Source organism: Erythrolamprus reginae, chromosome 4 (genome assembly GCF_031021105.1).
Source record: "Erythrolamprus reginae isolate rEryReg1 chromosome 4, rEryReg1.hap1, whole genome shotgun sequence".
NCBI lineage: Eukaryota > Metazoa > Chordata > Lepidosauria > Squamata > Dipsadidae > Erythrolamprus > Erythrolamprus reginae.
The window spans coordinates 60,871,189-60,886,631 of NC_091953.1; the positions used below are offsets into that span (position 1 = coordinate 60,871,189).

Below are 15,443 nucleotides of genomic sequence, written 5' to 3' on the forward strand. Positions count from 1 at the left end.
CAAGCCTGCCAGAAAAGCCAGGTCTTTGCAGATTTCTGGAAAGCCATTAAGGTGGGGGTAGTCCACATCTCAGGAGATAGCTGGTTCATTCTATATCTCTATTTAAAAAAAATATTGTTCAGAACAGTCTTTCATTTCTTCTTAGTTTTTGCCATTCATTAAATAGCCAAATCTAAGATTGCTGCATATGTAATGGGACATGCTGGAATTATTTTGTTTTTCCATCAGTCACACAAAATAAATGGCCCTGGATAGCCCTGGATAGTGTACATCAAATCTCCAATTAAGTGTTTTAATTGACATGAAAGTCAAAGAATTCTGTCAGATACGACTTTTCATGTCATAGTGTTCATCTGCTGAAAGAGAATAAATGTTGATTTGGGGCACAATTCAAGGTGTTGGTCATTATCTTTAAAGCCCTACATGGCTTAGGGCAAGACTGTCTTCGAGACCCCCTTCCCAGCGACGGTAAGGGCTCACAGAGATGGTCTTCTCTGGGCCCCATCAGCTAAACAGTGTCAGCTGGTAGTCACGCAGGGGAGGGCCTTCGGTGTGGCTACTCCTACTGTTTGGAACCAGCTACCTCCTGAGATCCGGACTACTCCCACCCAACTGGCCTTCCGGAAAGCCGTAAAGACCTGGATTTTCCAGCAGGCCTGAGGACGTTGATCTGATGGATCCGGCCATTAATGATGTGCATGGTTTTTTAACTGTTTTAATTGTTTTTAATTATTGGTTTTAAATTGTTTAAAATTATTTTTAAGGGGTCTTGATATTACACTGTGTTTTGTTTTTAGGGTGTCCTTTGGGAGTTGGGCGGCATATACCGGTAAATACAAACAAACAAATATAGTTGAGCAATCAGGCTTATTGTTTTCCTGGAAGCTTTTTGAGAAACATTGTTTCTCAAACCTTTCTGCTGTCAGGGATTGCTTATCAGGTGTGCTCTATAGTCCTTTCCTAGAACTCTAGTAAAGGGCTATAGAGCACACCCGATTAGCAATCCCTGACAGCAGAAAGGTTTGAGAAACAATGTTTCTCAAAAAACTCTGAAATCTCTGAATAGTTAAATCTTAACTATTTTATTAGTTATAACATTTCTAATTCTGCTTTGTTTTGAGGCATGGAAATGATAGTGGTAGCAGTTGCTGTGTATAATTTACCTCTTTGTTTTATAATACAGTATTTAATAATAATATTGTACAATTGCAACTTAAGAACCACTAATAAAAACAATGATTTTCAAAAGAACGATCAATCATATTAAAACAGCATTAAAAACCCACAGCTCATGAATGTCATCTCAAAGACAAACAGCCTGTCCAAACAGGATTGCCAATAGAAAAGAACAGACTTGGCCAGCTTCTCGAACATCCTGGACTATTAGTAGGTCATTCAGTACTTGGGTGAATATTCTTTATTATTTTTCTGTCAAGTAGAGAAAGAACAGCCTTTCCTGAAGAATATATTGTAAAAATGATCCCTTCCCAAAAAATTATTCCAGAATTTGGAAATTAACTGGCAACCAATGAAATTGTTATAATAAGGGAACAGTATGCAGTAAACAATTTTCCTGTAATTGTCTGAATTCATAGACATAATTTATTCAGGCTATGAAAAGAAATAAGATATGTTGTATTGCTTTAAAATGCATTTATCTAAATTTCACATGAGAACAATGTAACTTATACATTATTATTATTATTATTATTATTATTATTATTATTATTATTATTCATTAGATTTGTATGCCGCCCCTCTCCATAGACTCGGGGCGGCTCACAACAGTCATAAAAACAATACATGGTAACAAATCTAATAATTAAGTAATTATATGCTGTATTTTCTTAATCTAAGATATCAACTTTTGGTATTGACATTTATTATGATTTTCTTTAATCATTAACTTGGTTGTTAATACAGGAAGAAAATGTTTTATGTTTATAAGTAATCTATGAAATAAAATACATTCATTTAAGTGAAAATTAGTTTACTAAAATCATCTCTTCTGGATATTTGCAAAAATAAATCATAGCTAGAAAATAAAATATGAATTTACTTATACTCATACTGAATATTGACATATATAAATAAATGTCAATATTCAGTATGAGTTGGTCTCAATTCTACAGTTTCATATGAAAGTAAAATAAACAATATTTACATTTATTGAATACTCTCAATATTGAACTACAGTATATCAAAGCTATGGTCGTTGTATGATGGTTTTTTTTGTAAAGTTTAGCATTTTATGCTGAGCGTAGGTTAATTATTTTAATTTTGATTTTCTGTTTTTATTTAAAATATTTACAGATATATATCTATAAGAAATAAACTTATCAAAGGTTTGCTTTTTAGTTCCTCAGAGCATTTTGATATGAACATTTAAAATGGATCCAGAAGAGCAGGAGTTGCTTGGTGATTATAGATACAGAAATTATTCTTCAGCAATAGATAAAGCTTTGAGGAACTTTGAATCTTCAAGTGAATGGGCAGATCTCATATCTTCTCTTGGGAAACTCAACAAGGTATAGTATCTGTCTTTTGAAATTATTTATAAGTTTTTTTTTAATGAGATGTTTAAAAAGTAGCAATATTATATACCAGGCTTCCGGTTTGGTGGAGATCGCGGCGGGACGTGTCTGGCAGGGCTCTGCCAGGCGAATCCTTTCTACCCCCTCCGAAGGTCGCATTTGCGATCGGATCGGGCCCGGATGGCCCGATCCATGAACAGGGGGCTCTCCTCTGCCCGAGGACCCATCGCCAGGATTCCGGAGGCAGCGGTTCGCCCCGCAGCTTCGGAGACGGGAGAACCGCTCCTCCTTGATTAGGAGGACCGGCCAGCGCTTTCTCCCCTCACTCAGCGGGAAGAACAGAATCAAAGCAGCGAAAGTATAAATATCTACATCTACATTGAAAAAGAATATAGCAGAGAAAGGACCTAAGGTAAAAATCTCCATTGTGTTTCGTGTTTAAAGCCAGAAGATCGTAAAAGTTCTAAGTAAAAGTTTTTTCTCTAGGGCGAAAGTGAAAGTTTTTTCTTGTTTAAACCCATCCGCAAATAACAGCCGGACCTAAAAAAAAAATTTTTTTCTTCACTTTCACTTTTCCATCTTGAACGTGAACTTTGGAACTTATAAAATAATTTTCTGACTTTATGGTTTAACAAAATAGTTTAAATTTGACATGACTATTTAGAAAATTTTAACTGCTAAAGGAAATTCCTAGTGATGATCAGAATTTGTTGTTGATAGACTCTTAAAATCATAATGTTCTGGACTTAATTTTTGAAGCGGAGGAATACAGTCTTGCTGCCTTTTTTTTTTTCTTCTGCTGCTCCTTTTTACAACATGAAATAACTTAATAACTATGAACTAAATGAAATCTAGAAGAGATTGAAATCACTTCTTTTTTGGATTACTTATTGTTGGATTAACCTATTTGGAATACTTGCTGAGCCTTTTGGATTATTTGCTGACACCTTTTGGATTATTTGCTGAGAACTCTTTGGTTTAACATCTGCCTGCTGCACGGAAATTAACTTGACTCCATCTTGGGATCTGTTTCTTTGTTCTTTGTTCCTGTCTTGAATTTGGAAAATAAACTGACTTCATTTTGAACACAAGCAAGCCTTGGATTTGTTTTACTCTTTGAATTTTGAATTGACATCAAATATAACTTTACCCTTTGAGATTTGGATTTTCATCTTTACTTCCTAGCAAAACTGCAGGATTTATAAGAAGAACTTAAGTATACAATACTGTTATTGTGTCTTTGAATAACTATCTGGGTTTTTTTTCCCCTGATTTTTCTTTGACTTTCTTCCCTATTCTTGGACATTTCTATTACTAGAAGAAGCTTGGTTTGAACTATATGCATTGTTTAAAAACCTTGGGTTCCTGCTCTATTCTAAATAGTTGAACTAAAATATTACCCCCCTTTCTTTTCTTTTTGAACAACTCTTTTTACTTCATTTTTTTTCCCTTCTCTTTTTTCTTCCCTCCTCCTAAAGTTTCCCCTCCAACTTTTTTTCTTTTGTTTTCTACATATAGTTGATATTCCTTCCCTTCTTTTACTTTCTGTCTTCCTTTTACTTGAAAAGGCTAATACCTGTTCTTCTTTTCTGTGGCACTAAATAATAATATTTCTTTTTCCTTCTCTCTCTTCTCCCTTCTTCTTTTTTTGAATTCTGTTATTAATTGAATTGTTATTGAATTGGTATAGCCATATTATAAGGGAAACAAAATACATTGAACAGATTTGGAATTTATAGTAATTTCTTTTCCTTTTCACTACATATAAAATTGAAACTAACTTTAAAATTTGAAATAGTGGATTCTAATTTGATAATGTCCCACACCTCAACCCTTGTTAAAACAACAAAAAAACAAACTACACCAACTACCCTATCCCCACAAGTGTCACCGCATTCTTCTCCTTCGCATCAAGTGTTAACCATGTCTACCAAAGACAAAGACAAAGACAAAACAATGCAGTCCAATCTTGCAACTATACATGAGACTTTGAACACTTTGAAGGACTTCATGGTCAAATCACAAGAAGACGCCACTCAACAAAGAGAGGCCATAAAGGAGGAGGCAACACAACAAAGAGAAGCCATAAAGGAGGAGGCAACACAACAAAGAGAAGCTATAAAAGCTGACTTGGCAGAATTTAAAGTGGAGATGGCCCAAATGAAAGCTGATATGGGTGAGATGAAAGATCAGATAAAGCAGATCCAACAAACACTTCAAGAAAGTGACGACCGAGTTAAAAAAGTTGAAGAACAATCTGATAAAAATGAGAAAAGAATGGATTATCTTGAAGGGAGAGCCGATGAGAGATACAGAAGATATGATGAATCTATTATCCAGCTGGAGATGCAACGAGCTTCGTACGGACTTCGATTTCAGAATATAAAAGAGGAAAAAGATGAAGACTTAAAAGTGACTATGGCGGAAATTATTGGAGCTATACTTCAAGAGGACCCCATAGCTTTACAGAGAGAAATCGATGAAGTTTACAGAATCTCGAATAGCTATATCCGTCGGCACAACCTCCCAAGAGAGATACATATTAAGTTTACAAGAAAGGCGTTGCGAGATGAGATACTTCATTATTCAAGAAACTCCCCGCCCCAACGTCAGGGAGTAGAAATAAAGATACTAAAGCAAGTTCCAAGAAGTGTCAGAGAAAACAGAAGAGATTATCACTTTCTAACTAAAATTTTGATCAAAGAAAACATTACTTACCGTTGGCTTATTCCACAAGGACTTTCTCTGACATGGCGTTCTACAAGGTACAAACTGGAAAACGTAGAACAAGCCATGTACTTTCTTGAACAGAGCGGTTTGGGCCACTCCGACTACGCAAGTAAGCAACAAGTGGTCCAACTACAACTAGTTCAACAGCAACCAGGGGAAAAATTACCAACTCAGCAAGAAGAAAACTTGGGGGCAACTGCCCAAGTAATAGAGCAGGACCAAGGTGCTAGAAGAGTTCAACCTCAGCGAGAAACCAAAAAACCCATTAAATGACAACGAATAAAGACTTAAAAATCTTTTCCGTAAATGTTAATGGACTTAACGAACCAAGAAAAAGGAAGCAAATATTTTCTAAAATTAGAAACCAAAATGTTCAGATTGCAATACTACAAGAAGTTCATATTAAAAAAGATAACCAAAAATTACTGTTGAATCCCAAAATTGGAAAAATGTACGCTGCATTAGCAGACCAAAAAAAAAGAGGTGTAGTGATGTATGTCAAGAATTCTATAAATTCCAAACAAATATATAAGGATAAAGAGGGTAGGATATTGATTGTACAAGTAGATATTGAACCTAGACCTCTAGTGGTTGTTTCTATTTATGCTCCCAATGAAGACCAAATGATATTTTATAAAAATTTACACCAAACAATAATAGATTTAGCTATTGATAATTTATTGATAATAGGTGATTTCAATGCTATTGCGAATAGACAATTAGACCACTCAGGAGGGGGAGGTAATAAAAAAAGGGGAAAAGGTAAAAAAACAAGAAGAAATTTGCTACCTAGTACTTTTCAAAAAATGAAAGCGGAATTATTACTAAGCGACATTTGGAGGGAAAGACACCCTCACAAAAGGCAATTTACCTTTTACTCCAATCCTCACAAAATTTGGACGAGAATTGACATGTTATGGGCACCAAAAACGGTGGCAGAACAAATAAGAGAGGTCGAGATAGACGTTAATACATGGGCTGATCATAACCCAATAGTGGTCTATATGACGATGAACAATAAACAGAACAACTGGCGGATGAATAGGTATATATTAAATGATAAGAAATATAAGGATTGGATTGAAAAGGAATAAAAAATATTTTTTGAAATTAATAAAACATAAGACACTACTCCACAGAACTTATGGGATACAGTTAAAGCGTATATAAGAGGTTTAACAATATCCTATACAGCAAAACACAATAAGGAAAAGAAATTAGAGTACTTACAATTAACAAATGAACTAAAACAATTAGAATCCTTATCGCAGCAACATATTAAGAACAGAGATCTAAAGACAGAAATAAATGTAATTAAACATAAAATTAGAGTTATAGAACAAAACCAACTAACTGAAAAGATCAAAAGAGCAAAGCAACATTATTTTGAACATGCAAATAAACCTGGCAGATGGCTAGCGTATAAACTTAGAAAACAGAGTCAATCAAAATTAATCCAAAAATTAGAAGATAAAGATGGTAAAATAAAATATGACACAGAAGGTAAGGCAGATATTGTGTATAATTTTTATAAAGAATTATATGCTAAAGATCATGTTATTGAAGATGAAGTTTTTAACTATTTAGAGGCTTCAAATTTACCACAAATAACAGAAGATCAACAGGCCACCATGGACGGACCAATAACAATGGAGGAACTCCTAATAACAATTAAAAAACAGAAAAGCAACAAGGCTACAGGCCCAGATGCCATACCTGCAGAATGGTACAAGATAGACAACGAAACAATAAGAAACCATATGTTAGAAACTTTTAATCTATGTAGACTTGAGGGAAAAATCCCCAAATCTTGGTCAGAATCACTGACAACCCTAATACATAAACAGGGTACAGAACCAGAAAAAATTAAAAATTATAGGCCTATATCACTATTAAATGTAGATTATAAGATCTTTATTGCCATTTATGCAGAGAGACTCAAAAGAGTTATAAATGGAATAATACACCAAGACCAAAATGGGTTTCTTCCAGGGAGACAAATTAAAAATAATATTAGAACTGTAATAAATATACTAGAGTACTATGAACAACACCCAGACAAGGCGGCATCTTTAATGTTTTTGGACGCTCAAAAAGCCTTCGACAATGTTAATTGGATATTTATAAAAATGCAATTAAATAAAATGAGTTTGGCCCAAAATTTGTTAACCTAATAGATACCATATATTCAAAACAAACAACGAATATAATATTGAATAATAGTCAATTACCAATACTTGACATAAATAAGGGAGTTCGCCAAGGATGTCCTATATCACCATTGTTATTTATTATGACCCTTGAAACCTTATTAATTAAAATAAGAGCGGACCCCAAAATAAAAGGTTTAACCGTAGGAGATGAAACCTACAAACTCCAGGCCTTTGCAGACGATCTAATGTTTATAATTGAAGAGCCGACTACAACAGTTCCTACCTTACTACAAACCATTGAACAATATGGAAATGTAGCAGGCTTAAAGATAAACAAAAGCAAAACACATTACTTGACTAAAAATATGAATAAAACACTAGAAACTAAATTAGAAAATATTTCTGGAATAAAGACTGTAAAAAAGGTAAAATATTTAGGAATAAATTTAACAGCGAAAACAATAACATTAAAAAATGATAATTATATGAAATTACTAGCAGAAATTAAAAAAGACTTAGCAATGTGGAATAATTTGAAAATATCTTTCTTAGGAAGAATTGCAACAACCAAGATGAACATTTTACCCAAGGTCTTATTTCTTTTTCAGACAATACCAATAAACCCAGGGGGTATCTTTTTAAAAACTTTAACAAACTTAGTTAAAAAATTTATATGGCAAGGTAAAAAAGCAAGGATAAAAATGAATTGTTTAGAAGATATTAAAGAAAGAGGTGGATTTGGCCTTCCAAATTGGAAACTATATTATCAGGCCGCTGCATTAACATGGCTTAGAGATTGGATAATTTTAGATAACAAAAGAACACTTGACCTAGAAGGACATGATTTAATGCTTGGATGGCACGCATTTTTATGGTATGATAAGGACAAAAACCATTCATATTTTAAAAGGCATACGTTAAGGAAATACTTATTAGAAGTATGGAAAGACATAAAGAAGAATCATTTTTTAAGTATTCCAGACTGGCTAGCTCCTTTAGAAGCAATAACACATCCAAAGTCTATAAAAGATAAGAAAATAACTTATAGATATAAAGAACTATTAAATGATCAGATGAAGCTTAAATCTAGAATTGAATTACAAGAAGAAGGGATAATAATAGATTGGTGGCACTACGCCCAGATCCGATCTAGATATCAGAAGGATAAAACTCTTTACATTTTTAATAAAAGTAAGAATCCTTTAACTACTTTAATTACCACTAACTCAACAAAAATGATAGGGAAAATATATAAACTACTTATCGCTCATAAAAATATAGAGTTGACTTTAAAAGATACTATGATAAGATGGTGTAGAAATATTGGCAAGGAAATAGATATAGACACATGGGAGAAAGTATGGATTAACAATTGGAAAATGACTAAATCAGTTTCCCTAAAAGAAAATCAAATCAAAATGTTTTATAGATGGCATCTCCCACCAAATAGGATAGCAAAAATGTTTCCCAAAACATCCCCAATATGCTGGAAATGTAAGAAAGATATAGGAACTTATTATCATCAATGGTGGACATGTGGTAAAGCAAAAATATATTGGAAAATGATTGAAAAAATATTAAAAGAAATAATAAAGCAAGATATAGACAATACCCCGGAATTTTACTTACTAGGTGTTACAAATCAGACCTATAAGAAAGAAATTTTTTATTTAATTATACACATATTAACTGCGGCTAGAATAATATATGCGCAAAATTGGAAAGGGGAGGAAATCCCCAAGGAAGAAGAGGTCATAGCTAAAATATTAGATTGCGCTGAAATGGATATGATGACAAGAAGATTAAACGATCAAGAGGATACTAAATTTTATGAAACATGGAACAATGTCTATAAATGGATAGATAAGAAAAAATAAGATATATCCTTAGTTGTTTTTTTTTTGTATTAGTTTTTACCTAGGTGATAATAATATTAATATTAGTTTGAAAGGACTTTTTGACGATTATGATATAGTAGTGTATGTATGTATAAGTATAAGCAACATACCAAGATCTTTGATATATAATAGTTGAATTTAGCTTTATTGTTTGGATTGAAGGTTTGACACTATTTTACTATAGTAATTAGGATTATATTAAAGGTATTTTTTGGTAATTATGTTATACTAACCCTACTTAACACTCACATCAAGATCTGTAAAACTTTAACTCAAATTTATTAACTTTTTTTACTATAATAGTTAACATATATTTAATTATGTATTCTTTTTCTACATTTGAATGTATACTTTCATAAGAAGCGGGGGAACTATACCCCCACTTTATGTTTATTGTTTGTATGTATTTGTTTGTTTTTATGAAAAAATAATAAAAAAATTGGAAAAAAAAAAGTAGCAATATTATATATCTAAGGTATTTTAGTGCAATATATTCCAATAGCTCTCTACCTTTGAAGAGTGTTCAGAAACTTCAGATTGTGCAGAATGCAGCTGCAAGAGCAATCATGGGCTTTCCTAGGTATGCCCATGTCACACCAACACTCTTGTTCTTTGGAACAATGAAAAGCTGAAGTGCAAATACTTTGACCATCTAATGAGAGAACTCATTGAAAAGACTCTGATGTGGGAAAAGATTGAAGGCAAAAGGAAAAGGGGATGACAGAGGATAAAGATAGATAGTATCATAACACAAAGAACATGAATTTGGGCAAACTCCAAGAGATAATGGAGGAAGAGGGGGGTGCTGGCATGCTGTGGCCTGTGGGGGTCACAAAGAGTCTAACAACTGAACAAGTACAATGCTAAAAATCTACAACAAAATATCTCTTATAATGAGAAAGAAAGAATATAATAATAACAAAGAGGCTATTACCCTGGTTCCCAATGTGGGGCCCATGCCCCACAGAGGAGCAATTTCATTTTTAATGGGGGCAAATGCTTAAACCTAGTTAATGGCCTTTTAGCCTTCCTCCGTGTGAGTAGCTCACTTTTTGAATAATAAGAATTATGTGTCATGGGAGGAGGAGGCCTCAGGATTTTAGAGATGCTTAGGTGGGGCATGGCCAAAAAAAAAAAAAGGTTGGGAGCCACTGGGCTATTAGCTTTTCAATTAGTTTAAAACAGAGATACAGTATTTGTTTCATTTTTTTGCTATATCCCAGTGCCACCATAAATAAAGGGGATACCAAAGTAAGATCAATGTATACTGGATATATTATGTATAATAATAGTTATAGTGGTAATAGAGATTCAAAGTGTTGGTTATGACCTTTAAAGCCCTGCATGGCATTGGACCAGAGTACCTCCGGAACCGCCTGCTACCGCACGAATCCCAGCGACCGATAAGGTCCCACAGAGTTGGCCTTCTCCGGGTCCTGTCGACCAAACAATGTCGTTTGGCAGGCCCCAGGGGAATAGCCTTCTCTGTGGCAGCCCCGGCCCTCTGGAATCAACTCCCCCAGAGATCAGAACTGCCCCCACACTCCTTGTCTTTCGTAAATTACTCAAGACCCATCTATACCGCCAGGCATGGGGGAGTTGAGACACCTTTCCCCCAGGCTTTTTTTATATTTATGTTTGGGTATGTATATGTTGTTTGCTTTTTTAAACATGATAGGGTTTTATGTGCTTTTTAATATTAGATTTGTTTTCGCTGGAATATTGTTTTTATTATTGTTGTGAGCCGCCCCGAGTCTTCGGAGAGGGGCGGCATACAAATCTAATAAATTGAATTGAATTGATTGAGTACAATAAGAAATATAAAGCAGGTATGTCACACACTATCCAATGCTTTTAAATGTTTATGGTTTTGTATGTTTGTATTTAAATAAAGATATATATAAATAAAAAAACAGAGAACAGTCAAAAAAATCAGGTTCCAGCTTTCTCTGTATTAGATTATCTCAAGTACGATGAAGGAATATTTTTCAAATACTTGAAAACTTTTTGTCTGTAGGAAGTCATGTGTGCATAAAACAATGAAGTCTAAAAAGAGAATGAGGTTTATCTACTCTCCGACTGTTTTCTTTCTCAAATTATATTTATTTTTGTTAGTGTTGCTGGTAAAAGAAATCCCTTGGAAAGATAGTTTGAGTTTATAATTAATTCTGTTGGTTTCTTTAGAAAATTAACAAGTCTAGGTGAATGTGGTGCCCATATAATAAACAAGTTAGGTTCAGAAATATGTTATCTCTTTGTTCTATCAATATCAGCCATAAATATTTTAATATTTACTTGGCTGGAGAACGGAATCATTATTTTAGTAACTATTGAAAGAGAGCTTTGTAAAAAGTCTGTTTATTTTTATAATAGTTTCAGTGCAGTGCGTTCTACCCCTGCAGAGAAAACAATATATTTCTTATGTTGTAGCTAGCCTGTCGTGTTTGTGTTTTTTAAAAAAAATCAGATATGTGAGACTAGCTATTTTCTGCAGGTCATTATAATACTTGAAAAATATTCACCAGGGAGGTAAACATTCCCAACAGTTGCAGTATTTGTTCTTGCTCGTTTATTTGACAAAAGTTATTATTTCTAAAATCTCATAATTGGTTCAGGTATTTAATCTGGTGAAGTGATATATTAAATAATAAATATAGAAATTGCCAGAACACATCCATGGCTTTTGTGATCAGTTTTTATAAAGATCTCTGGAACTCTGTTAAAGAAAATCTCTGCGTTTTAATTCTCTTAAATAAAAATATAACTACAATTTGTTTCCTAATACATACCAATTTAAATTTAATATGTACCGTATATACTCGAGTATAAGCCGAGTTTTTTAGCCCCAAAAATGGGCTGAAAAACACAGCCTCGGCTTATACTCGGGTCATTGACAAAGTCACCACACGAGGGCGCCATTGCTTGAGCCAGAGCGAGGAGGCACCAGCTTTTGTCCCCTCTGGCACGCCGTAGTTCCTCTCCCTAGCTCAAGCAAAGAAGGCAGCCATTTGCAATGGTGAGTCGGATTAAAAAGGCCCCCTGCTGTCAGATTCTCCTCCCCCTCCTTTGAAAGGATTTAAACTGTTTAAAAAATGGTATTTTGTGGTAGTTGCTGTCCTTGCTTGGATAGGATCTAATAATGTGTTATGAGGCAGAGCTAGACAGGAATTCTTTTTCTATCTATCTATCTATCTATCTATTTTTCTATCTGTCTGTCTATCTTTATATGTATCTGTCTATCTATCTATCTATCTATCATCTATCTATCTGTATCTATTTCTATCTATCTATTTTTCTATCTAACTATTTTTCTATCTATCTATCTATCTATCTGTATCTATTTCTATCTATCTATCTATCTATCTATTTTTCTATCTGTCTGTCTGTCTGTCTGTCTATCTTTATATATATATATATATATATATATATATATATATATATATATATATATATATGTATGTTAAATGTTTTTCGCTGGAATTTTAAAATTATATATATATATATTTCTATCTGTCTGTCTGTCTGTCTGTCTATCTATCTATCTATTTCTATCTATCTATCTATCTATTTTTCTGTCTGTCTGTCTGTCTGTCTATCTATCTTTCTATCTATATCTATCTATCTATCTATCTATTTCTATCTATCTATCTATCTATCTATCTATCTATCTATTTTTCTGTCTGTCTGTCTGTCTATCTTTCTATCTATATCTATCTATCTATCTATCTATCTATCTATCTATCTATTTGGTTTTCTATGCTGATAACCTCACAGCAGCTAATGCTGAAGCTCTTCTTTGGATACACTTATTTGTTTGTTTGTTTGTTTGTTTATTTATTTAATTGGATTTGTATGCAATCCCTCTCCAAGGACTCAGGGTGGCTCACAGCATATATAAAAACAGAACAATAATGTAAATCCAATTAATGATGAGAAGGAATCCAGTTTTGAAGGATTTTAACTCTTAGGTTTTAGCTTTGTTCCTGATCGAGCTACTTTTTTTACTTTTTAATTTATTGTTAATATTGTTAATTTGTTTACCCTCTTTTAAATTTACAGAGCTAGTTTACTGGTTTTCTTTAAAATAAATATTCTAAAACATGTCTCAATTAATGTAATTTTATTGTTTTCCATTTTTATAAGTTACCAGTAGCCACTGCATTTTCTAACCTCGGCTTATACTCGGGTCAATACGTTTTCCCAGTTTTTGTGGCAAAAATTGGTGCCTCGGCTTATACTCGGGTCGGCTTATACTCGAGTATATACGGTAATTCTTATTTAATTCTTTTACAGGCTCTTCAAAGTAATTTGAAGTATTCCCTTTTACCAAGACGCTTGATTATCAGTAAAAGATTGTCCCAGTGTTTACACCCAGCATTACCTAGTGGAGTGCACATAAAAGCATTGGAGTCCTATGAAGTAATATTTAAAATTATTGGAACAAAATGGCTTGCAAAGGATTTATTTCTCTACAGGTAAACTCTGGGGATTTTTAAAGTCTAGTTTTATTGACAGTCTTTTCTACTTATCTTCTAAGTAAGGTCCAGCTAGTGTTAATTGCTTTTAGGAATCTTTATTAATTAATTAGTGTTTAAGGTTAAACCATGTTTTGTATAGAGGAATATACTATAGCTTTAGAAATACAAACACCAATTCCCCCCCTTCCTTCAGCTTTGGCTATTTAGAAAACACCAGATCTTTTTTCATTATAGTTTTGCTTGAATTTTAATTATGGTTAACATTACTATGAGCTTGATGAAAAGGCCAACTTAATCAACTATGGTAGAGTAGTTTTGAGAAATAGTATTAATCAACAATCAAATTACCTGGGTTTGTGAATCAGAACATTTTGTAATTAAAATATTATCTATCTATCTATCTATCTATCTATCTATCTATCTATCTATCTATCTATCTAATATTTTATATATATTAATTACAAAACTTCCAGTATTCTCAAAAAGGGGAGGACAGATTCATTGTAGCTTGTCCTTATAATATGTTTATAATTCAATAAAGTACATAAGTGCACTGGTGTGCCTTTCGTCCCCTGTCCAATTGTCTTTCCTTTCCTTCACCTATCTTATATATTCTCTTCCTTTCATATATCCTCTCCTCTAAGTTCACCTTCACCCTCTTTTATATTATCACATGTCTATTTTCTTCCTATGTATTTATGTATTGGACAAATGAATAAATAAAATATCCAAGATAACATAGGCAGAGATTGAATTTTCCCTATCCCTCTCTGGGTCTCTCCAGTTCAGGCCTTTTTCCATTGCTTGGAGTTGCAGCACTGTCGGTGAAACCCGTCTTGCTCGATTTGTACGAAAAATACTTTCTCCCACTTCAGAAGTCTCTCCTGCCCAGTCTTCAGGCTTTCTTAATTGGCCTTTTGCCTGGTTTGGAGGAAGGGTCAGAATTCTATGAGAGGTAAAGTATTTCTTTCAAGTATAAAATTAAAATGCTTAATACATTTTAACTCTTTTTTCATTACATACCTACAGTAAGAATTAGTCCAGGAAAGACATGCTACCAAATATAAGCCAGGAATGCAGTACTGCGTACTCTTTTCTTAATTTGGTCAGGGCCATGTGTTAAGGAGAAACTTCAGTGCAGACAATCAGGTTTTTCCTGATACATGGTAAAAGAAAATTCTTGAGATATGTTTTCCCACTAGAAAAGTTCTGGTCCAAACCAGAAAACCTTTTCAGTTCATTGTTTATTTTCATTCTAAATCAAGTATTTTATATTTCAAATCTTATACCCTGCCTTTTTGAGGGGGGGGGGGAACAAAGCAGAAAAGTTAAAGTTTATGCTAAATCACATTTGCAATAGACCATAAATTGCAGCCATGATGAAGATTGTGCACACTCCCACCACCACCCTGCACAAATCACCTCAGTAGCCAAAACCCTCATCACCAGAACCAAACGCCTAGCTGACCATGACCACTTAAAAACTGAATTGAACAAACTCAAAGATGTATTAGTTTCTAATGGATTCGAAAGAAAAACAATTACAAACCTAATCAAAAAAGAGACATCCCTCAAAAATCAAGACAAAGAACAGGATAATGGCATCACCCTCCTCCCTTACATTAAAGGCACCACAGACAAAATTAGTAA

At 33.5% G+C, this 15,443-nt stretch overlaps 2 protein-coding genes across 3 annotated transcripts in view; one reads left to right on the top strand and one right to left on the bottom strand.

Moving 5' to 3' along the window:
* The window catches only part of SETD4 (SET domain containing 4), a 50,706-nt gene that overhangs the window by 32,869 nt on the left and 2,394 nt on the right, over positions 1-15,443 (bottom strand). The gene's annotated exons all lie outside the window — the stretch shown is intronic.
* Positions 1-15,443, top strand: part of DOP1B (DOP1 leucine zipper like protein B) — a 61,868-nt gene that overhangs the window by 1,792 nt on the left and 44,633 nt on the right. The window contains exons 1-4 of one of the 2 annotated variants that reach the window (XM_070750394.1): positions 1,312-1,386; positions 2,359-2,528; positions 13,609-13,790; positions 14,578-14,748. In XM_070750394.1, the coding sequence (XP_070606495.1) occupies positions 2,391-2,528; positions 13,609-13,790; positions 14,578-14,748 (491 nt within the window). In that variant the 5' untranslated portion in view covers positions 1,312-1,386; positions 2,359-2,390. Of the gene's footprint in view, positions 1-1,311; positions 1,387-2,358; positions 2,529-13,608; positions 13,791-14,577; positions 14,749-15,443 lie in introns of those variants that run through there. The other variant, XM_070750392.1, reaches the window with a different exon arrangement.